This window comes from Oryza sativa, chromosome 5 (genome assembly GCF_034140825.1).
Source record: "Oryza sativa Japonica Group chromosome 5, ASM3414082v1".
NCBI lineage: Eukaryota > Viridiplantae > Streptophyta > Magnoliopsida > Poales > Poaceae > Oryza > Oryza sativa.
In genome coordinates this window covers 19896961-19921363 of record NC_089039.1, presented here as the reverse complement: position 1 = coordinate 19921363, position 24403 = coordinate 19896961, and the positions used below count along the sequence as shown (strand labels likewise).

At 41.2% G+C, this 24403-nt stretch overlaps 1 protein-coding gene and 2 long non-coding RNA genes across 4 annotated transcripts; 2 read left to right on the top strand and 1 right to left on the bottom strand.

The window, feature by feature from the left end:
• Nucleotides 1-3246: 3246 nt before the first annotated feature.
• On the bottom strand, nt 3247-4004 carry LOC107280885 (uncharacterized). The gene is made up of 2 exons (XR_001545864.3): nt 3865-4004; nt 3247-3747 (listed from the first exon to the last, which is right to left on the bottom strand). It is a non-coding gene; the product is annotated as an uncharacterized lncRNA (long non-coding RNA).
• Nucleotides 3623-4095, top strand: LOC136356442 (uncharacterized). Its single transcript, XR_010741257.1, has 2 exons — nt 3623-3766; nt 3926-4095. It is a non-coding gene; the product is annotated as an uncharacterized lncRNA (long non-coding RNA).
• A 9198-nt stretch (nt 4096-13293) lies between these two features.
• LOC4338757 (nucleoside hydrolase 3) lies at nt 13294-24403 on the top strand. 2 transcript variants are annotated; one of them, XM_015782238.3, is made up of 12 exons: nt 13294-13804; nt 17865-18044; nt 18158-18268; nt 19106-19441; nt 20227-20403; nt 20507-20794; nt 21114-21236; nt 22205-22402; nt 22520-22755; nt 22839-23043; nt 23126-23428; nt 23800-24403. In XM_015782238.3, the coding sequence occupies exons 1-12, from the start codon at nt 13610-13612 to the stop codon at nt 24124-24126; spliced, it is 2679 nt and encodes an 892-aa protein (XP_015637724.1). In that variant the 5' UTR covers nt 13294-13609; the 3' UTR covers nt 24127-24403. The 2 variants fall into 2 exon arrangements, with proteins under 2 accessions (XP_015637724.1, XP_015637725.1); XM_015782239.3 differs by lacking the exon at nt 13294-13804 and adding an exon at nt 17189-17590.

Here is a 24403-nt window from a genome sequence, read left to right as displayed (position 1 = left end):
TTAGAAAAGCAAAAATTGTATGCCAAACAATTAAGCAAATGCAGCATCTAAATTATAATGCTAATATTTGATCTGCTGATGTCTTTAGATATTTTACATTTTAAAACTCATGTCCTCTTTAATTCAACTGTAAAGAGAGAAATGTCACATTAATTGGGGCTACATTTTCTGACTTTTGCGTGTCATTTAAGCAATTTTAAAACTATAAAAATTAATGATATATATATTTTTTTCATCGTATATAACTTGATAATAATTAAATTATATATAATAAAAGTAAAATGAACAGATCTATGAGTAATATTAAAAAAATAGCCCCCCACATTGTAACACAGTAAAAAGTACGCATCTTATAAATGCTTCTAAGATATTATGTCGTTCTCTTAAATCGGAGAAAATACACTCTCTTAAGATATTACGTCGTTCTCTTAAATTTTAAGAGAAAATCGTAAAAATTCTGACAAGAAAACAAAATATTCGACCATCAGCTTCGACTTAAACATCTGACACATAATTTTAGTTTGTTAGATTAATCATTTAAAAAAAGAACATCCGAAATCTCCCTTCCTCCCGGCTCGCGTACAGCGTGCGCCATTATTTTCTCTCTATTTTTTATCTCCTTATCAACTAAAATTAAAATTATCTATATGTAAAAAAGACACAAATGGACCTCCATCTATTACTTATATCCTGTCAGGCGTCTAACGACTTTCTACTAACTTAATTAATTTCTCTTAACATGCCTATGAGGGCTATGTACATACAAATTGACCTTGATACTTTTAAAACGATCTTATTAGGAGATAAATAAATATTCATAAGAAAGATGATCATAGCATCCCAATTACACATATGATCTATGAAGTCACTAATCATAATAGGTATTCATCTACCAATATAGACAATAGGTTAAAAATAAATGTGTGGCCAGTTGAACATCATACCAATAAGCATGTGGGTTGCACCTAGGAATCTTAGCAGTGAAACAACCTTGAGGCAGCCTTTACAATTGGAAATTGAGCAAATGTTGCTAGATTTAAAACCCACTGTAAATAGAAAAATTCAAACATTTTACGAGTTCTGTTTGAATGAAAAAATATATAAAAAGTAAAATACAATCAATCAAAAAATTGATATTATTGGATTTTTTTGGTTGTAAGATATCCTACTGGGGAGTTAAATATCCTGAATTTTCTTATAGGAACCACCTCCTTTGTTTCGACACAATATTTTCTCATCAATTCAAAACCGCATGTTCTCGAGTAATTTTATTTTAGAATTTAAATGTTACAAGGGTAATTATAAGAAAATAATCAGGGTTCAAATCACACAAAATACTTTTAACTTTATAATATAATAAAAAATATTTTAATAAAAAACACCCACATATAAATATTCATAATAAAATTTCACTCATTATATAAGAAGGTGCCCGCGCATGTGCGCGGGCTATCTTTCTAGTTGAAACAAAAGTTGTTCAACCTAGCTAGGGTCAGGCATCACCAGTGTCGTCGTATTCGCCTTCGATCGGGGGGCTGTATTCCGTACGTTTCGCCCTACAAACCACGTCGCCACTGTTACTATCCTTGTCGACGCCGGCGCCTTGGATTTGTCCATTACTCAGCGCCATCAATCCAGCCACGGCGTCTTGAGCGGCAAGTTCGTTGGCTGCTCGCCGGTGACAGGTGAACTGCAAGACATGCATGTCTTTCACATTGATCTACTTATGTCTTTCGGTGGGAGGTAACAGGTGCCCATGCATACGTTTAGCTAATTACCATTGATCAGCTGCTATATACATTGTGTTCATACGTACTTTATCAGGATAATGGAATTCAACGGTCTCCCAGGAGTCGAGCAGATAGCAGCAGCAGCCTCCGGGGAGGACAACAACCTTCGGCCTCCCAAATTGGAAGCCGCCAATGGCAGTGTCCTCTGGAATCGATGCGGGCGGTCGTGAGGGCCTCCTGGGGGCGGGCGTCTGCTACAGCCTCCCGATGTTGAGGCAAACGGTGGAAGGAGGCAACGGCGGCGGCGGCAACCTACCCTAGCGCCACCGTAATTTTTCTTCCTTTTTTTTTTGCTCGGTTCGCTGCATTTGAAGTGGCTACACCGGTCTGGACGTCGTTTGGATTAGCGTCCATCCGCGGACGCTGTTTACAGGAGCGTCCTGATGCGGAAGCTGTTTAGAATAGCGTCCTTCTTATTTTGGTAAATACTCAAAAGGAATTACTAATTATTTAATTTAAATATTATTAATTATTATAAATAAAAAATTCCGTCAATGGCTCGTGATAATTTGTATTGTGTATCTCATTTAAAATTACTACAAAAGCTTGCAAGTTTATGGTTTTTCTAATCGAGATAAAGCTGTTGGGTTTAGTCCCACATCGGTAATTGATGATATGTGAGTACGACTTAAAAGGTGAGAGCGGTCCTCACCCATCAGACTAGTCTTTTTGGTTGTATAGGCCCAAGACCTAAAGTTGTGGCTCCGGTTAGGCCTGTGGTAGAGCAGGCCCAATGTGACCTGGGTGGGCTGGGCTGCGCACTCTAACAAAAGCACTGCAACAGAAAGCTAATATTTTTTTACATTTTAGTTATTTTGAAAAACTTATTTTATAAATAAACCCTTGGAAAAACTTATTCTAAAAATGATCCTTTTTTACAACAGAAAGACTGGCGCCGTCGTCTAACATGGTGGCGCCAACACCTTTGGCACCGTCCTCGCGCCACCGTGGCACTGTGTCGGCGAGCCAAGCTGACGTGGCAGGAGTGGGGCGCCAGTGACATTGGCGCCGTGATTTGATGGTGACACTATTACCTTTAAGTAGTATAGACATGTATTGTGTCTTTTTATCACTAGCGAGAGACTATATATGGTTACTAATTGTGAGGTACTTTAGTAGCTAGGGGCGGAGCCACCGCAAGCCAGGTAGCCGCCTGGGCTCGCCACTAAATACACCATTGAAATTTTATTTTCTAAATAAAGTTATAAAATTATAGCGAATATTAGGTATATTTAAGTTTGTCTATGTTTAAAAAGTTTTCTAGCTCCGCCATTGCTAATAGCAATGCATAAAGCGGGATGATGATCCACCTATACGAGTGAAAAAGCGCGGTGGCTTTGCTACGCGGGCCCGAATGGTTTGGGTGGGATGGATTAGATTGCGGCGGTTGGTCTGGCCTGTCACAGTGTCACCATTGAAGGCCTATCACGAGGAGTAAATTGCTCGTAGGAAAAAGTACACCGAAGGTCCCTGAACTTGTCATCGAGTTAAAAAAACGTTTTCAAACCGCAAAACCAGATATCCAGTGTCTCTTAACTAATTAAAACCGGTTACAATAGCTCCTAGAGCAGTATTACACCCGGTTTTGTCCTACGTGGCAGTTGACTCAGCGTGGGACCCACGTGGGTCCCATATGTCAGACTCTTTTTTTTCTTCCCATCGGCAGCAGCACGCGCACGTCCGACGCAACGCCATGGGTAAGGTAAGCGCCCGCGGCGGCGGACTTGTCATCGACGCTCCGGCGGTGCAAACGCACGCGCCCAACTCCACCCAAGTCGTCGGCTTCCTCACGCTCGCCGTCTCCGGCGCCGTCCTCCTCCTCCCGACCGGGCTCTGCCCATCGTGCTGCTCACAGCCCCATCTAGATGCATGTCGCCATCGCCGTCGCAGACGAGGCAGCAACACCCTTCCATGGTCAGAAAAGAAACACTGAAGACATCATTGCCGGGGCCATCATCTGCTTCAACGATAGATATGTAAGCACATCATTGATAGTTCGAAATCAAACTTGAGCAGTAATTGAAACAATTTCAGCCAAAAAAGAAAGAAAAAAGAGTTCAAGTAGAAAATAGACTCTGTTTTTGACGTTCTGCAATCTTGGATGTGTGTGTTCTTGCATTGGTGGCCGGGTAAAGATCTACAGCGGGTGCCAGGGGCAGTACAGGCTTGTCCGGAGGGCGCGCTAGGTGTGCGGTGTGCCATCGGAGATTCGGAGGCGGCGGAGGCGTTCTGCGGCGGGCCGTGCCAGGCGGAGATGAACTTGGTGCTCTACATCGACGGGCGACGGGCGACGGGCGACGGGCGTGCGCGGCTGGTGGGGGAGGAGCTTGGCGCCGACGAGGTCGACGGGGATGTCGCGGGTGGGGATGCCAGCCTCTCCTCCTCCGCCGCCGAGGACGTCGCCCTCCGCTCTTGCTTCCCTAAGTTCCGTCGCCACAAGCTCTACCCCTTCACCTTCACCGTTCGCCGCGGGCGTGGGCGGCGGCAGCGGGGATGAGCCGGCCGCCCATCTTCGCCTGCTGCGCCCAGCTCCTCTCCCCCGCTGTCGGTCGCCACGCACCCCGTCGCAGCCGGCGCCACCTTGCACTTGTGCCTCCTCCCATCCTGCTGCCGCTGGCCGTCGTGGCGACGAGGCGGCCCCCCGGCGGCGGCGAAGAGGATGTCCCGGCGGCTTGCTTGTCCCGCCTCGTCCCCTCCTTCCTCGCGACGCACCCGACTGCGTTGCCCGTCGCCGCCATCACCGGCGCTGCGTCGCAGCCGTCACCGCCGCCGCGTCGCCCGTCTTCGGCCGCCGACGCCCTCCTCCTCTCCCGCCCCGCTGACCGCCGGCTGCGCTCAGCTCCTCCCCCACCGGCCGCGCCAACCTCACCATGCCCAACCTCTCCGTCCCCGCCGCCCGCGCACGCCCGTCGCCCGTGGAAAGGGAAAGGGAAGGAGAGAGGAAGGAAGAAGAGGCTTACATGTGGGACCTATACTGAGTCAGCTGACAAAACCGGGTGCAATACTGTCATAGAACCTATTATAACGGTTTTAATTAGTTAAGAGACGTCAGATACCTGTTTTACGGTTTGAGAAAGTTTTTTAACTCGATGACAAGTTCAGGATCTTCATTGTACTTTTTCCTTGCTCGTATATGGCTGGACTGGCTGGTACGATGATGGGCCAGCCAATGGCACCGACCATACTGCCGCTTGGAGTGGCAGGCTTAATGTGGCAATCAATACTCGGAATAAGTTTATCTAGGTCCCTTAACTTGCTAATGAATCCGATTTTCATCTTTTAACAGAAAAACCAGATACAACATGTTCCTCAACTATCAAAATCAGTGTAAAGAAGGTCCCTTGACGGTTTTGGCTGACGTGGCGCCTAGGTGGCTAGATTGACTCGGTCTTCATCTGACGTGATGCTTACGTGGCAATTTGATCTGGAAAAATAATAAAACCCGTGGGACCCACGTGTCAGTTTAGCGCACATAATAATAATAAATGGTGGGACCCACGTGGGCCCCACATGTCATCCCCAATCCCCTTATTTTCTTCCTCTCTCTCCCCGTCTCCACTCTGTTCACCTCTCTCCCCTCATCCTCGCTCCTCTCTCTTTCCTCTCCCCTCTCCGGCCACGTTTGGATCTACGGAGGCCAGGTGCGCGGAGGCGAGGCGCACCGAGGCGGTTGGGCCCGGGTGGACAGTGAGCGCTGCAGTGACGGCGCCCGGAGCGAGGCTGCCGCCGCCGTCGAGGCAGAGAGGGCGCCAGCGGGAGGAGATCGCGGCGGCGGCAGGAGAGGCCATGATTCGTCTTCGTGGTCACCTTTCTCCATTGTTTTTCCATTTCTCGTTACTTGGTTGTTTAATTTGTTTGTTTGCTTTAGCTCTGCTCCCCGCCATTAATTGCTCCTGCTGCTTGCTACTAGCGAGACAACGAAGAAATCAGAGGATTTAGGTTTGAATTTCAAATCGACGGGATTTGAAAAAAATCGGTGTGTCTGTTTTGACTGCTCGTGGTTGGTTTCTTGTTTAGCTGGATTTGGTGCAAAAGCGGAGATATTTTTCTTACTACTTTTTAGCCTCCTTTTGGTTAATCTTTGTTTGATCCAAGAAGAAAATCAAGAAATCGCCATGGAGGCCGGTCGCTGGTGCACAAGGTGTTGTCCATGGCGACGTCGTCGTCTAGGAAAGTGAAGCCGGTGACGAGTAGCGGCAAGGGCGGCGCGGCGCGGCGGCGGCGGCGGCGGAGGGGGTGGATGACGGGAAGGTCGACATCCTGTCATTCGATGTGGCCAACGCCATGTCGCGCGCCGCCAACCTGTATCCGCTCGCTGTCGGACACCGAGGCGGCGCGGCTGCTCACCTGCTCTGCCTCGGCTCCCAGGCCGTGCGTGCGCTCGTGCCAGGCGACGACTCGTGGCTCCTGGCGCTCACGCTCGCCGAGAAGCTCGACGCGCTCAACCGCGTCGCAGAAGTGGCGACACGCCTCGGCAGGCGGTGCATGCTCCAGGCGCTCCTCGGGTTCGACCACGTCTACGCCGACCTCCTCGCCGGCTGCTCCGACGCCGTTGCGATCTCCTCCCGCTGACGCCCTCTCCGCCTCGACGGCGGTGGCGGCCTCGCTCCGGGCGCCGTCAGCTTGGAGCTCGCCGCCCACCCAGGATTGAGGATGACATGGGGGGCCCACGTGGGTCCCACCATTTTATTATTATCATTTGTGCGAAACTGATATGTGGTCCCACGGGTTTTATTATTTTTCTGGATCAATTTGCCACGTAAGCACCATGTCAGATCAAGACCGAGTTAAACTAGCCACATACGCGCCACGTCAACCAAAATCGCCATCAAAACCGTCGAGGGACCTTTTTCACCGGTTTTAATAGTTGATAGACCTATTATATCTGGTTTTCCAGTTAAAGTATGAAAATCGGATTCGTCGACAAGTTAAAAGGACCTTATTCCATCAATACTCTCATCGCGTACGTACGTTCGTCACATTAGTAGGCCTCGGCCCATGTTGCGATTGAACCTCTTGTCCAGAAGGGGCTATACTAGAGCCTGGACGCGAATTGCCACTGTACGCAGTAAAAGCATGTGAAAGAGGAGTAAACAGAGCTTGGGAGTACACTGTAAACGAACTTGTGCTGGAGTGGTTAGCTTGGTGCTCAACTTGTGGAATGAAATGTTCCACACAACACAAAACTAGTGAGAACTGACATGGCACATGCCAACAGCGCGAGTTACTCTATGTCTCCATCTGCCCCATAATATAGTAATCTAGAACCGAATAAAATTTAGGCAGGAGGGTATATGATTCATTATACTATAAAAGGAAAAAGTATGAATTACCCCTCCCTCTAAACTTTGTGGTTGGCCGAATTACCTCCTAAACCCTAAAACCAGATATCATTCACCTTGAACTTTCAACATCGGACGAATTACCCCCTCAACCCAATCCAAAGTGGTTTTGTCCGACATAGCGTATGCGTGGTAACCCAGTCAACATTTTCTTTTTTTTTAAAAAAAAATAGTGGGGCCCACCTGTCATAGTCTCTCACCTCCTCTTTCTCCTCTTCCCCTTCCCCCTCCCCCCCTCTCTCTCTATGGCGTTGCCAAGTGCAGGAGGTCGGTGCGTACGGCGGCGCGCGGGGACGGACGGTAGGCGGCGACGTCAGAAACGAAGGCAGGACATCGGCTGCCACAACCGCAGCCAAGGTTGAGGCGGAAAAGGCCGGAAGGAAGTGGGCGGGGTGAAGGTGGTGGTGGTGTGGGTGACGCGCGCCTCGCCTGAGCCTGCCTCGCGCTGCTGCTGAGACCGTGTTGGCGGCAGGGGGATCCCCGTGTGGTCGTGGACGAGCGCGACTAATTCCCCCTCCCAGCCGCACCCATGGCTATCGATTTGGACCTAGTCGGCGACGGGGACCTCTTCCCCTTACCCGACGACTTGGACTTAATTAGTTGGTGAGGACGACCGCTTGGCCTTCACCGGCGAAGGCGGCTTCTCTCCTGCCGCCTGCTCCGGCTTTCCCCATCGCGCCATCCGCCTTCACGGCAGGCTGCAGATGCGGTTGCCGACATCAACCCGGCCACGCTGCAGCGGCGTCGGGAAGAGGACGTGGAGGAGGAGTTGAGGCAGAAGCGGGAGGAGGCGACTGCGGAGGAGGAGCCTGATTTCGCGTCTGCCGCAGCACCTCGCCCTCCCAGCCGCGTCCCCTCCATGCCACCCACCACCTAGCTCCGCCCTCCGGCTCCTGCATTTGCGTCTCGCACCACCCCACGCGCCCACCGCAACGCCCTCCCAGCCGCACCCCTTCCACGCCTCCCACAACCCAGCTCCGGCTTTTGGTTCCTGCATCTCGCCTTGCGCCGCCGCCCACATGCACCGCTGTGCGTGCCTTGTGCCCGCGCGCGCGCGAGAGAGAGATAGATAGATAGATTAGGAAGAGGGTTAGAGGAGGGATGACAGGTGGGTCCCACTATTTTAAAAAAGAAAATGCTGACTAGATTGCCACGCGTACGCCACGCAAGATAAAACCGCTTTGATTGGATCGAGGGGGGCAATTCGTCCGGTATTATATTGAAAGTTTAGGGTAAGCAATATCTGGTTTTCGGGTGCAATGGGTAATTCGAGCGAACACGATATATTAGTGGGTAATTCATACTTTTTCCTACTATATAAAATATTCTATCTCTAGGTTCCTATATTATGGGACAAATAGAGTACGATTGAGCTACTAGCCTACTAGTATCAACATGTATTGGAGCCCGTACCTGAGGCAACACATCAACATGTTGAATCCCTACAAATCCCAGTGTCCCGTTGATGATTCTATAATCTGTAAGTCATCTAAAAATCCTGAATTCCTGATTACCTGTGTCTCACCATTTTGGCCTCAGCGATTCCGTAACAGATTGAAATCCGGTCTAACCAACCACTATAAATATGAGTACTTGGATCCCAAGCCTTATAACTAAGGAATATAAAAAAAATAGAAAAAAAGCTAGAAGACTAATAAGAAAGAAAATCAGAAAACTTCACTAGAAAGAGAAAAATTAGAAGACTAAGCTTTAAATCTTCTTCTACGCACTTGCTTCAACCTTGAACTATCCTTATGTAGCAAGAATCAGTAATAACATCGATGTAAGAATCATCCTGCTAGAAATTAGCTCATCTTCACTAATATTTTTATCAGTTTTAATTTAGTGGATATCATGCTTATTTTCCCCTGTAGAATGGATTAATTTAACCTGTAGGTTTTAATATTTATTTCCGATTGTAGTTATTTATGTTTAGCATGAACTATTTATTAATATTTCAACTTATATTCCAGTTATAGCATTTATATTTTTTTTGGAAAAAGTCTAAATACCCCCTAAACTTTAAATTAAACTCCATTTAGCCCCGTGAACTTTGAAACCAGATATCCAACCTCCTGAACTTTACAATATTTTTACGCATCATCAATTGTAGGTTGTAACTTTATGCTGTACAGTGATATCATACAACTTGTACTTTTCTTGTAAGTGAAAGCAAACAAGATGCAAAAAGAAATATTTAAGTGAAAACTTTAACATATATATCCAATGCTTATGTCACATGATCAAAGCTAAGCTAATGTATATACAAATTAAATAAAATCCATTTTGTAAAATCACATTAGGAGGTTGTGTGAATGTATTCTAAAGTTTAGGGAATTGAATGTTTGGTTTCAAACTTTACAATGCTGATAGACTTTCAATCAAAATTTTAGGGTTCTAATTTTTTTTTTGCATGCGATATATAATTGCTAGTTTTATATGTACTCTCTTTTATTTTTTTCCTAGTTGGATTCTTTGGTTTATCTTGTCTGTAGTAACTAGATGAAACCCCGCGTGTTGCTGTGGGAGTTTGGTATGATAATAAGAAATAGAAATAATGTGTAAGATAGCTAGACGATAGAAACTTATATAAGTTGATGTGGTTTATCATAATTTAAATAGTATATAGAATAATGACCCAAATTTAAAAGTAATATGATGTGGCTTTATGAGAGAAGAAAATAAGGGAGATAATTCCAACCATAGATTGATCATTTGAGGGCTAGAAACAATTGAGGTGATATGGCTTAATGAGAGAAGAGAGAAATAACATTAACTAAGTGCGAATGAATTATATAGGTATATAGATATTATACAAAATGAAAATATTTTGAGAATTATGTGGAATGATGATTTAACATGCTTGGATTTTTTAAAGCTCTTAAATTTAAGTGAGGATGAACTATATAGGTATATAAGATATTATAAAAAATGATGCAGAGATATATTGAAATATTATGTGAATTATGTAGGATGATAATTTAATTAACATGCTTGCATTTTAAAGCTCTAAAACTTAATAGATTAGCATGCTTGCATGAGATTTGAGATGTAGTAAATGTTAGTGGATGATGTGGCATATTTGCATGTTAAGCTTTAGGATGTAGTGAGCCTTAACTTTATAGAAAGATAGGATTTGAACCCACATTTTAATTAATAATTCATATTTCTTTTTTTTCGGATTAATTAGAGAATTTCTAGGTCACGAGAGCGAGCACAATGGCTTCCTTTTATGTCACTAGTATAATACATTCTGCTTTCAAATGGTATCATTCATAAAGCAATGAATAACTAGAGTACACGAGGGCTATATATATGGAAAACATATAAGAACTATAACAGTATAAAAGTCATATTTAGAGCATGTAGAGAAACAATAAAATAGTTATACATAGACACCGCTAAACTTCACTAAGTAAAGGGAAGAGAATAAGAGAGGAAAAAGGAGCACCGGTCTGTGAGAGGAGATGACTCGGGTACAATTCACTACTCTCTCCGTCCCATAATATAAGGGATTTTAAGTTTTTATTGCACTGTTTGAACACTCGTCTTATTAAAAAAAATTGTGCAAATATAAAAAAAAATGAAAAGTTGTGCTTAAAATACTTTGGATAATAAAGTAAGTCAAAAAAATAAATAATAACTCTAAATTTTTTTAATAAGACGAGTGGTTAAATAGTGCAAGCAAAAACTCAAAATTCCTTATATTATGGGACGGAGGGAGTAGTTTTTACGAGAGTAGCTTGTATTTATCTCATTATATGGCGGAAAAGACACACTATAATAGACGGTTGACTGATATGAACACGAAACAATCATTCCATGAAAAATGATTTTATCAATCGAGTAGGGTAGAGACAATTACAACCTCAAATTGGTGTACGTTCTTGCTTAAAAAAATGCTCATACGTGCAAGCTAACAAAATCTCGAGTATAAAATTAATTATAGGTCGCGATCCTAGCTACCAGTACAAGTACTCCACTCTCAACCAGCCTTTTCTTAATAGATTAGCTCTTAGGATCGTACATCACGTAGAAGCCAAAAAGGCTCTTATCTTTTCGTTCCATCTACCCCATTCTGCCATCTTCATACACACTTAATTTGTCAGCTACTCCAGCTCCAACGATTGGGACCTGCCCCGGCCGGTGGGCTCTCCGCAGCCAGATATCTCCAAACCCCACGCTGCCAACAGTCATGAAGAGTGACAAGACACTCATAATCATTTATGGAGCCCTCCCCCCTCCCCACATTAAAAAAACAATATAGAAAAGATGTGACTCCTCCTAGATTTGTTGTATGGTCACATCCTCACATCCCCTTCTAATTTTGTCACATTCCCTTCTAATTTTGTTTTTTTTTGACGAAGGGAGTACTTAGCATATTAGCATGGGCATGAGGGTATCACGAGTTTAACGTGTGGGAGCGTACTATTGCCAAAGGTATTTGGAGAAAAAGGGGGACAATGATATCCAGGAAAAGGGATTGATTAGTTCGACAGTGTGCGTGTACCGCAGGACTATGAACGATGGATCTGAAATTATATTATTCCTTCTGCGTACATTAAGTCCTACTCTTTCTTTTTAAATATATGACGCTAACTTTTTAACACATCGTTGTGACAATTTACCTTTTTAAAACTAATGTAAATATAAGAAAATATAAACCATGCATTCTTAAGATATCTTTAGCAATAAACATTTACAATTAAATAAATGATAGATAGTTTTAATAAGACGAGTCCAGTCATAATGTCTTAAAAATTGATAATATGATAAATATATATATTTATGTAAAACAGAGTTAATACCTCCAATCACAAATATACATGGTTATTCAAGGAGCGGACATAATGTTTCCACGTTTATGAAGTGGCATATAATGTTTAAGGCTTCTTACGAACACATGATATTTGGAAGAAATTTCTTGTGGGCTCTTTTGGAGTCCTTTGAAATTTCTATAAAACGACCTTAAAAATTACTGGAATTTTATAGGATATTTAACATGAGATCAAACCTTTTTGAACAATTCCTTTTGTGTCACTCTCACTCCAAATTCATGTACTATTTCCATGAAGCATCTAAACAACGTGATTGAGCAATTCCTATTTTTTTACACTCCTTTTTTAGATAATGGAAATAACTCCGGCCTTTACTAAAAAAGAGCTACAACCACTTATTACACAGACTTGCTTAACAGCGATCACACACCACAGAGTTCACAAGACACACTTTGAATTCAGCAATACTCAAATACAAACTAATAGGCACCAACACAAGATAAATAAATCACAATTATTGAATCATATTTGTGAATCTCCACCCGAAGTTGGCAAAAATATGCATGACCGTTGAAATCGAAGTAGCATGTTTTTTCCCCAACCCTATAGGAATTAAAAACACAACCACCGGAAAGAGAAGCCCTTTAATTGCCCCATTGGAAAAATTAAACCAAATGAAAGTTTACAAGAGGTTAATCTCTTGCTCATTTCCCCTATGAAATTGACTATAGGAATGAGATCTTTTGAAAAAAAAGATTATATCTTCTTCCTATGAAGAATCAAATGGGTCCATGGAAAAAATTCCAAAGGAAATGAACAATCCTCTAAAAATCTTTTGCCTATCCTTCATTTCAATGTTCCTTATAATTTTTTTTTGCGGGGAATGTTCCTTATAATTGTTGGTGGAAGAAGGATTTTTTAATTTTTTTAATTAGTTAGACAATTATTTGTATATGTCTACAGTAGGACTATTGCCGATGGGTTTGATATGAGCCTGTCAACATGTCCCTGCTAAGCTTAAGACTCATATATGTACCGGTTGTAAATAAGAATTGGCCATATATATGTTCCCCTATGTGTGTCAGTTGTAAACAATAATCATGGTTTATCAGTGATGCTCTTATGGTGCCGGCTGCGAATATGACATCTACGGTGCATGAGGTTTGTAAACTGGCAGCGTAGACATGCTTTCCTGTGTTGGTGATACTGTTTTCTCTGCATATTTGTGTTAATAAATGTAACTTCCTATATTTATGAAGTGACAGATAATGTTTATATATATATATATTACCTTGTTAAAGAAAAAAACATATATTGAGATAGCATGCATATACTTACAAAATGAAAGCACCTAGGTTTTTAAAATCCATCCATTTGTAGATCTAGCTAGTATGAGTGTGCATGTGCCAACAGCCTTCCTACTAGTCCCTACGCATACGCGGATACGCCCATATATACGGCCCATACCCAATCGTCCTTCTCTCTCTGAGTCGCGCGAGCTATAGCATTTAATGGCTTGCCCTGGACCCTGATGGTGGCAGGGTAGCTAGCTCACTCGACTTGCTTCGTTAACTATCCAATCCTCCGTTAACTGCTCGCTGAATTGGATAGCAGACTACGGCGACTGCCACACAGGGTCTCTCTCTCTCTCCAGTCTCCAGCTCGGGCGCCGGTGGTGTCGTTGCCGCCGCCCGTGTAGATGACGGACGGGACGAAGATGACGCCGCTGCGGAGGGCGGCGACGGCGGTGCTGGTGGTGGTCCTCGCCGTCGTCGTGGCGGCGGCGGCGGCGGCGAAGCCGAGGAGGATACTGGTGGACACGGACATGGACACCGACGACCTCTTCGCGCTGCTCTACCTCCTCAAGCAGAACCGCTCCGAGTTCGAGCTCAAGGTTAGTGTGGTGATGCTGCAGCCACGTACGTCTCAGCACGTAGCGTGTATAGCTTCTTAATTTCTCTTGCATGCATGGTTGATGACTTGATTGGTGGTAGTAGTAGTAGTAATGGTTTTGCTTACCTTCTTGCATTTCTCTGCAAGTCCGCATTCCTGCCTAACTAGGATTATCGTCATGTGGATCATATATATCCAAGCAAAGAAAATATAGGAGATAATACGTTGGTTAGGCATTGCCTTTGATCGTTCCTTGCAGTGACAACTAATATATTGCTGCTTTTGATTGGAGCTCCATACTCTTGAAAGAAACCAAAAATTGCTGTTTCCATGAATGAAGCACATGCAGCTAGCTAGCTAATACTGGCAAACCTCATAACTGTTCTTCATTTCTACTATTGCTCTTCTTTCTTTTTTTTTTGTCGAATGCGTATATAATAGCCATACAGTACGTACTCGTGAGCGATCCATATTAACATCTTCGGTCCTATCATAGTTCAGTCGATGTCTATGGCCGACAAAACATTTCCAAACAAAACGGTGCATGTCACGACTAACCATGTACTGCAGCAGCAGACTAGTAGAGCCGACAGTTGGACCTGACAAGGAAAAGGATCCCATGCATCCACATGTACGGTTTACCAAGTCCCTTTAATTTATCCTCTTGTTTTGTGTTCAATTTTGGATTTTGAGTAACTCGTAGTGGCTTAACATAAACATAAACAAAGAGTATAAACATTGGTTTAGACGATTGCTATGTGTATAAACATTTTTATGCAATATTTATATAATATACAAACAACTCTTATAAATTGTTTGCTTATTCATTTACAACAAATTCATATAATTACTGGTATAATTATATATATATATATATGGAAATCTATACTCTTTTAAAAGACACTATTTTTTTTTGAAAAGAAGGCAAGAAATTTGCCTTATATATTGATAGAGAAGGGATTTAAAAGACACTATTGGTGGCAGTGAATTTACCATCTACACCATTTGTTTTGTAGTTTTTTATAAGTTAGTATGATATTTTCTGATATTTAACATAGTTTAGTATTTGTTTTAAACAAGTTAATACCATATATTTAAATAAATAAACAAGTGATACTAATATATTTAATAAAAATATATTTTCAATGATATTATTATAATATATATATTTTTTTATCCATAGTAAAGCATAAGTATTTTGCTAGTATGGTGTAAAATTGCCTATTAAACCGTGTGCTGGGATCAACAAAGGACATTCATATTAATTCTCCTTACATCCTCCGTCCCACCAAATATCCTAGCATCATCGCGTAGATGCCACCAATATTGTTCATGCCTTTTAACTGTATAAATAACATAACATATAAATCCTATACAACATTTCCTTATTTTGTGTACTTAACAGCTCGTTCCTAACACTCAAAACTACCCATGAAGTCGACCCAAACGTATATATCTTGGACTTGTGAAATGGCTGATCGTACGTATCTTGGACTTTTGGTTTTTAATGAATGAGAAATCGTCTCTCTCTCTATATATATACCTTCCCGCCTTCCCGGAAGCAAACTTTCCCGACCTCGTGTTGTGTACTATACTAGCTATATGCATATTTTTCTCTCCAAATAATTCAACTTGATCCTGACTCGTACTCAAATCGCCCGTTAATATTTTGCTTTAGAATACAAGCAAGCTAGCAAATTGGTCAAACTTGTAGAAGTTCTGTCATTGCATAAATATATATATATACATCGATCACGTTGATCGATCATCTCTCCGCGTGCGCCACGAACTTGTATTCGAGCATATGTAAATTAATTAAGACGTACCCGAGATATTTTGGTTTTATTCATTTAATTTTGATCAAGTTTATACAACAATACAGTAATATTTTCAATATCAAACAAATATACTATAAAAATACACGTTCAACAGTTAATACAATGAAATAAATTTGGTATAAATGTTACTACATTATATTTTTCTATATGATGCATGCATGATTGGTTAGACTTAAATAAGTTTAACTTAATTAGCATAATACAAAAACATCTTACCTTCAAACAAAACGAGCAGAATCTGCTCCTAATTACATGCAAATTCAACTGCCCCCCCCCCCCCCCCCAAGCATTGCTGGTTGCATGGCAGTGTCATTACTCGAGCATAATTAAAGTACAGGAGTTAGCTATAGGCAAGACAGTGATGGAGCATCTTCCCTTTGACTATATGCTACCTGCACTTCACCACCACATTTCATGATTAAGCCATATATCTCCCAAAAGTGAACCGAGAGATTAGCTAACTCAATTTCAAAGAGTATTTCTTGCGGTTGGTCGGTTGGGAATTTGATGACGTGTGTATGTAAGCCAACATTTTTGTTGATTCCTTTTTGTGCTAACTAAGAGGATGGGCGCCATCGAAACTTGTATTATTCTCTCTCTTTGTTTTTATCTCAAATAATAGATTACTTCCATAGCTAGTATATATCAATATGATATTTGTTATGATACGTCTATACCGTCACATATTTTTTTGCATAAAAAACGACACATATCGCGCGGAGAGATTGCTTGGCACATTACTTTTCTAAGAATAATATAATCGTATTAATCCACTAAGCTTTAAATCTTAATATACATGAATTTATTTAAGTGTAAGTGAACTTTAAGCATAAATTTAGTGAGACCGGCGTCGTTGATTTTTCTATCTTTGAGCATGTGTTAGGGGTATAATTTACATACGTGTGAGTGTGGCATTACATCTTTAGTGTTGAGCATTTATGTGTAATCGGGAAAAAAAAGAGCGTGTAGAAGTCTTGTAGCAGTACATTGGATCCTTTACCGAGTGTTCACGCAGGCTAGATTATTCTTTTACAAGAAGATTCGTGATAAAACTTCACCACGATTTGTACCGATCAATGCATTGACCAGAATCCGTTAAGAATATTCAGGTACCCATTTGGCCATTTCTAAGGGGGTACACCGTACACGTTGAAAATTGCTCTAACAAATCTATCCAAACTTGCTAAGTAAGCATAACTCAACTGGTTAGTTTTTTTATTAAATCAATCCATTTGGATTTAAGTCCTAGATTTGACACAGGGATTCGCATTTGCGGCTAATTATTCCTTCAGTGGTAGACAACGTACCCTTTAACAGTTAGATGTCCATGATGATTTCGTCAATTTCAAGTTTCAAGATATACGGACGACTGAGTTTGTTTCAAAAAAATCTGCCCAATTTTTTTTTATATTTTTTTTGCAAAGCTCTGAACTCATTGTTCTTTTTTTAACTGAAGAAGATCGGGCAACTGACAGTTACACTAACGGGTTAAATTCTCAAGCTCAACTAGGGTAGCAACAAATTTAGGCCCATCAATAATTTTTCCTATCCGGATACTTTCAAGGTTTGGGCCGTTCGCCCATTAAATTTGTGAAGCGGATGAGGTCGCCGGTGGGATGGGGCGCCGGCGCCGCCACCACCACGGCCACACGACAATGCCACCGACGAGCGCCCGTGGACGGAGCGCGGCGTCGCGTCGACTCCGGCGGGATACGTGGTCGCGTGGCGATGCCGAGGGCAGCGGCCGGCCGGGGGAGCAAGTGTGGCGGCGACACCACGGCGGCGGCGGCAGGCGAATTCAAACTAGGTGGCGATGGCGCACTCCACCTATCACCGTGGATTCGGAGGAGGATCCCGTATAGGGGGATCTGCGCGAGCGGCTGGGACACTCGAGGCAACTGGCCTGAGTTCTCCGCGCTGCCGCGGGCTACCGGGGAATGTGCGGAATGGTGAGAAATCGAAGCAGCTTGTTTCTTCCGCGTTCGCATTAGCCACCCAAGGAGCAATCGGTAGCTATTGATCGGAAATTTGGAATCGATGATGATTTTACAGCGATTGTGTGTCAAGCTAAGGATTGATGTAGCCGCTCAGTTAAATAGTGATTTTACACCGACTGATTATGCAAATTTTCTTCTGACATTATCTATGGTAGTATTAGACAAGTTCTTTGTGGGTCTTTGCAAGAAATCGATGGTACATTACTCTTCTTGTAAACATGAGCAGGCGGTCACCATCGACGTGAATGCGTGGACCGATGCTGGTCATGCTGTGAATCATCTCTATGATATGCTATACATGATGGGCCGTGATGACATCCCAGTTGGTGTTGGTGGTGATGGTGGTATATCAGGCCATGGCACCATACACCCGAACGTTGGTGGTTATTTACCTCTGATTGATCAGGTACAATTTAGAATTCATCACTTTGTTATGATCTAGACCAAAATATGTAGTAGAATTGCCCAAATTTATGTCTGCTTTTTTAGGATCACTAATATACAAACGTTCAAATTTAGGGCATGACAACCTTTGGGCCCTGCCGGTATAGGCAGGCTATTCCACTTGAAGGCGGTGGGCGGTTGGACATCGACACAAACTCTGGCATAAGAAAAGGCTTCCTTCCACAGGTATGCTTCATTTTGTGCTCCTTCTTGTCGAATGCCGCAATTTTGGTGTTCAGGTAGGATAAGTGCACACTGCATCTCTCGCAAAGAAAGTGCACATAGTAGTTAAGTCGTTGTTCCTAAAATTGGTCAGTTTTCGCACCACTGCACCACTACATAATTTTGTGCCAACATATCATTTTAAATTGAGGTACTTTAAGTTGAGTGGAGTATCTAATATCCTTAGATCTAAAATCCTTTAGTCGGAGCAAATGTCAAACACGGCAATAAAATTTGGTCCTACGGTCTCTCCTTCTCATTTCCTTGTTAACTTAGCAGTTGTCTTGCTAACACAAAGTTGTTGGAACTTCAAAACTACCAGCAAGAACTCTGTATATTGACAATGTGCTCCTAGGACTGCTCTATGTTTCTTTTTGTCTATTTCAAAGAGCTACACTGACTATTTGGATGGATTTTTCTATTATTCTTTAAGACTTCCAACAAAGTCATGTTGTAAACATTTCAGGCAGAAGGGCAGATATCAACAAATTTGTATAAATGTCTCTAGAAACTGGTCATCTTTCACTTGGTCTCTAATTGGTTTGTAGTTTGAGGCAAGCTGACTAGTAAGAATTTATGGATGACAGTATGACACTCAAAAATCATTGCTGTTATCTGAACACTTGTATTTGCAGTATCAGTGAACTGGGTCTAGGGAATTCGGGGATGCCATTTGGCATTTTCAATATCAATCAATCGCTGAAGTGTGCTTTGATCTTTTCTGCAAGAATATTACTGGATAATCTGGCTATTTTCGTTTTTATTACCAGCTCCAATGTACTCTTTTAATATGTAAAACAGGGTAACAGAAGATACATACCACTTCATCAGTCTACAGCACAGCAAGTGTTGATAGAGACAATATCAGCAGGCCCTACAACCGTCATGCTAATAGGGTCACATACGAACTTCGCCATTTTTCTTATGACACATCCACACCTGAAAAAAAATGTGGAGCACATATACATTATGGGTGGTGGAGTGAGATCGGAGAACCCTACAGGTTGCTGCCCAAAAAATTCTACCACATCTTGCACGCCACAGCAGTGTGGTGACCATGGTAACCTGTTTACTAGCTACAGAACCAATCCGAATGCAGAATTCAACATGTTTGCAGATCCTTTTGCTGCATATCAGGTATATGGCCCAGATTTACATGTTAGGCTGTGCCACCGTTTTCTTTTGTTGAAATTTGGAAGTAGATTTTTGCAATGCCTTACTGATCTGATCTCTATCGTTAAATTTAAGGTCTTCAGTATCTCTTCTCCATAAGGAGTAAAGTCAGAAACTTACATTTCATCCCATCCTGTACTGCTTTTCTTAATTAATATGTACCTTAAGTTCCTCTGTTGGTTTTAAATTAATATGTACTCAATTAGTACATGCTGACATACTCGTTAACCTTGTTCTTCTTTTGTATCTAAGAGACTTGAACTCTTTTATTAGACTAGTATCATATAACAGCTATAGAAGACTTGGTTTCTAAAATGAAAACTTCCATCTATGATTCTTTTGTTGAAGAAAGAATTTTATGCCACATTTACTTATATCTAAACTCTTTTTTACTTCATCATTCTTAATCTTTATCTAGCAGATTATCTATACTCCTTAAAAAGACTCAATGGTGGTGGCAGTGAATCTGCCATCCCACCTACTCCCATTACAATTTTTACATATTACCCCTTGAACTTCTTAATATTACATAAGAACTAAATTTGGATGGATAGCAACATATAAAATTAATAAATGTATAGCCACATATAAAATTATGTGGATAGCCACATTTTCCTATAGGGAAAATGTGGATAACATATTTCACGGAAAATATGATTTATTCATTTTAGAAATATGGTGATATTTTTCCTGTTATCTGTAGCAAAACACAGGCCTTTAGCTAGTATAATATAATTTATTCATTTCAGGTGTTCCATTCTGGCATTGCAATCACCCTTGTCCCTCTTGATGCAACTAATACAATTCCGGTCAATGAGGAGTTCTTTTATGCATTCCAACAACAACAAAGTACATATGAAGCACAATATTGTTTTGACTCTTTAAAAATGGCTCGAGACACATGGTTCAATGATGAATTCTATACAGTAAGTTATATGCTTATATCCTTAGATCTTATGTTTGGTACAATATGGGAACCTGTTCACTTTTACCTTATTATTATTTTTCTCTTCTGCTGACCTAATGCAGAGCTACTTTATGTGGGATTCCTTTACTTCTGGTGTAGCTCTATCCAGCATGCGCAATGACAATAATTGCCAATCTGAAAATGATTTCGCCGAGCTTAAATATATGAACATAACAGTAATAACATCAAATAAACCATATGGTATACACGATGGCTCAAACCCATTGTTCGATGATCATGTCATTCCCAAGTTTGGTCTTCAAAAGGGTGGAGTTCATAGCGGTCATGTTCAGACTGGAATTACAGATAGCTTCTGCCTTGCAAAGGAAAGTAAGAAAGGAAGATGCGAGGTATGACATTGCCAAATTGATCTTTATGGGAAAATTCCATTATTTTTTATTATATTATTACTGCTTCCATTTAACTTCATTAGCCTTCCTCTTATGCATACATAACCAGTTATATCATGGAGTTGCATAGATTTTTTTTTTTTAAAGTAAACGTGAACTTAAGTTGTCATATGGATACATGTATATATATATATATACTAAAGGAATACATTAATTGGAGTTACTTCCATAGTTCCATGATGTTAGTGAAATAGTGCTTTGGACATAATCTGCTGTGCATGACATATTCCATTTTCTGACAAATTTAATTTTATCATAGGATGGATATACTAAGGAAGAGTCTGGTCCAGAAGCAGTTCGCGTTTGTGTTGCTACAAAGGCTAAAGTAAATGTAGATAAAAGTAGCCTGCTAGATAGGGAATTCTTTAAGAGCTTCCTCGAGGTAAGCTGTTCACTTGCAGTTCTCAAGGTTGAATATGAACTTTTTGTATGATATCTAAGTTTTTTGGTCAAAATTTAATGTCTAACCTGTGCGAATCCAATCAGCTGGCTAGTTTCCAGCTAGTTGGATTTGTCATGCATAACATGTAAACTGTAGCCATTATTGTTCTTTCTGTATTTGCTAATAGTTCTAAATGCTTGCAGAAATTTGGAAATTTTCATATTGAGTTGGGTTTTTTTGGGGGCATTGAATCGGCACCTAGGCACCTTAGTATTTCTGCTACTCCCTCCATCCCATAATATAAGGCGCCCACGCATTTCAAGATTCCACCTTCAAAACATTTTGACCAATATTTAGTATATTATGAATTAAATTTTACTTGCTAAAAATTATATCATTGAATTGACATTTGATTTACTTTCATATGGTTATAATTTTGTTGCTACAAACCTTATAGTATATGAGAAATTATAAGATAGATTAGTTTTGGAGATCGTGCCAAGTTTGACTATGCCTTATGTTATGGGATAGAGGGAGTATTTCGTTATATATGAATAAATCATAAATTTCTTGCTTCCTCAATGATCCATTCAGAATGAGTTTTAAACCAGCACTTGGCACTTCAATATTACTGTTATTTTATTCTAGATGAGTAAATCATAAATTTTTATTCAATATGAAGTCTATGGGTGACAACTGCTACAATGCTGAATCTCTGCATGTGCGCATGCAATAGATTACCTTAGTTTACATGTTTTTTTTCTCTGAATGCTCAGTAGCATTTCATAGCTTAACTGATATTTAGTGATTAATGTTTTGTCACAAAAAAATACTCATGACGGACCTGATGCACTACTATGTAATGTTAGATATGAACAAACTGTGCCTCTTAGCATTTCACAGAAAACATTTACGCTATATTTTTCCCTATTCTTAAAAGACAGTAACAACTAGACTGTGTCCTGCAGACCCTAAATCTCCCTGAGAACACTGGTCTCTTCAACATAACGGCCCAGTTTCCATTTTACAGAGAGGTTCTATACAGTCCAGACTTCACAAACAAAAGTAGGGGGAAACCAGTCATTTTTGACATGGACATGAGTCCTGGAGATTTTATTTCACTTATATACCTTTTGAAGGTGCCTACAGAATTAATAGATTTAAAGGTATGTTTTTTGAAGGTGCAAATAGTGAAAACGGTTCTGCAAAGTGCACCTATGTTGAAAAAATCGTTTTAACTCCTTTATTTGTCTCTACATTACATTGTGATATAATGATTGTAGGGGATTTTGGTCAGTGGCAATGGTTGGGCCAATGTTGCAAGTATTGATATTGTTTATGACATTCTACATATGATGGGCCGTGATGATATTCCTGTTGGCCGTGGTAGCACTTCTGCATTAGGCACTGAAAGTCTTGGTTGCAAGTATGTCAGTGCTATTCCCCAAGGTAGTGGTGGGCTTCTTGATTCTGACACTCTCTATGGACTAGCTCGGTCATTGCCAAGAAGTCCTAGAAGGTATCCTTCCAGTGACCAAATGACAAATATACAATTCAATGTGCATGGTGTAAATATTTACACTTTTATGCTTTCATAACCAGGTATACTGCTGAAAATTCAGTAAAATATGGTGCTCCTAGAGATACTGATCATCCAGAACTTCGACAGCCGTTGGCTTTTGAAGTTTGGCAGTTTGTTAAACATCAACTTGATCCGAATGAGAAGATCACCATTCTTACCAATGGACCTCTTACAAATTTGGCCAACATTGTGCTATCTGACAGGAATGCAAGTTCTGTAATTAAGGTCTGGTCATGTTTGATATCTTTTGATTCTTACAATAACTTTAATTGTATGCATGCTAACTACAAAATTTCTCTCTCTGCAGAGTGTTTATGTTGTTGGAGGTCATATCAGAGATGACAGTAATACAAAGGGAAATGTGTTCAGTGTACCATCAAATACTTATGCAGAGTTTAATATATTTCTTGATCCCCTAGCTGCCAAAACAGTACTAGATTCCACTCTGGATATCACACTAATTCCTCTTAGAGCCCAAAGAAAAGCTGCTTCCTTTCATGCGCTCCTTGAAGCTCTGAAGCATGCTGAGACTCCAGAATCACGTTTTGTTCATCACTTGTTAACGTTGCTGCATGACCTTCAACAGAAGCACCAGCTGTATCACCACATGGTAAACATTTGGTACATCTGCATTTCCTTCTATTTATTTGCTATAGCAAAAAAAAAAGGGCCCATAAGAAAAGCCTGAGGTGCAGCACCTTTTTTTTTTTCTCATCATGGCCTCTAGAGCGTCTTACTGAGCAACGATAGTCCAAATGAAAGGAAGAGATTTTTCATCATTGCTCATGAGAAACTGCAATAAGCTTTGCTTTCTGCTTACATGAATCCTGACTGCTGACTTCTGACCATCCCATTTCCAGTTGGATAGTAACTCAGCCAATGACAGGATACAGAGCCCAAAATTATTGCTCAAACTACTATAGTTTTGTACTTGATACAGTGCTTAACTTTCTTTTGACGGGTAAATTGTGATTATCTTAGGATATGTTTCTGGGAGAACTCCTTGGCGCTGTTTCTTTGGTGGAAGGATCAAATATCAAGCAGTCATTACAACGGAAACCAATAAGCATTGTTGCTAACAGTACTACAAGCATTGATGGGCAGACTGTAGTTGACAACCAGAGTGCAAATTTGGTAAAAGTATTACTCGATTTCAATAGTGAAGAATATTATAAACGGGTGGCCAATTCTCTAGGCGACAAGGAACGGTCTGCCGTTATTAGTGGTTTTGCAGAACAGAGGGCGATCTGGAGCAACCCACCTGAGAATGGGGGGGGTATGAAGACAATGATTACCTTTGTATGGTAGTACTGTTTGAAACAAAATGGCAGTTCACTTTTTTTACTAGGTTAGATTCTCTAGCTTATGAAAAGAGCATACCATGTTATTTGTTTCTTCATTATTAGCATAATAAGAAAATCCACATAGTTTGAACATGTAAATGCGCCTGTGCAATAGAATTATCTTCACATGATGGGTCTCATTTAATTTGATAGCACTTGTAAGAAGCTTTGCTTCATTTGCTCAACAGAACCATATTAGGTTTCTTTGATGGTGAATACATGTTCGTTCCGCAGTTCCATCA

Excerpts from the sequence above, each read along its gene's own strand:
- LOC4338757 (XM_015782238.3), top strand. The coding sequence starts at position 13,610 with ATGACGGACGGGACGAAGATGACGCCGCTGCGGAGGGCGGCGACGGCG. Across the intron at positions 13,805-17,864 it reads GCTCCGAGTTCGAGCTCAAG|GCGGTCACCATCGACGTGAA; the intron begins GTTAGTGTGGTG and ends AAACATGAGCAG. Across the intron at positions 18,045-18,157 it reads ATTTACCTCTGATTGATCAG|GGCATGACAACCTTTGGGCC; the intron begins GTACAATTTAGA and ends GTTCAAATTTAG.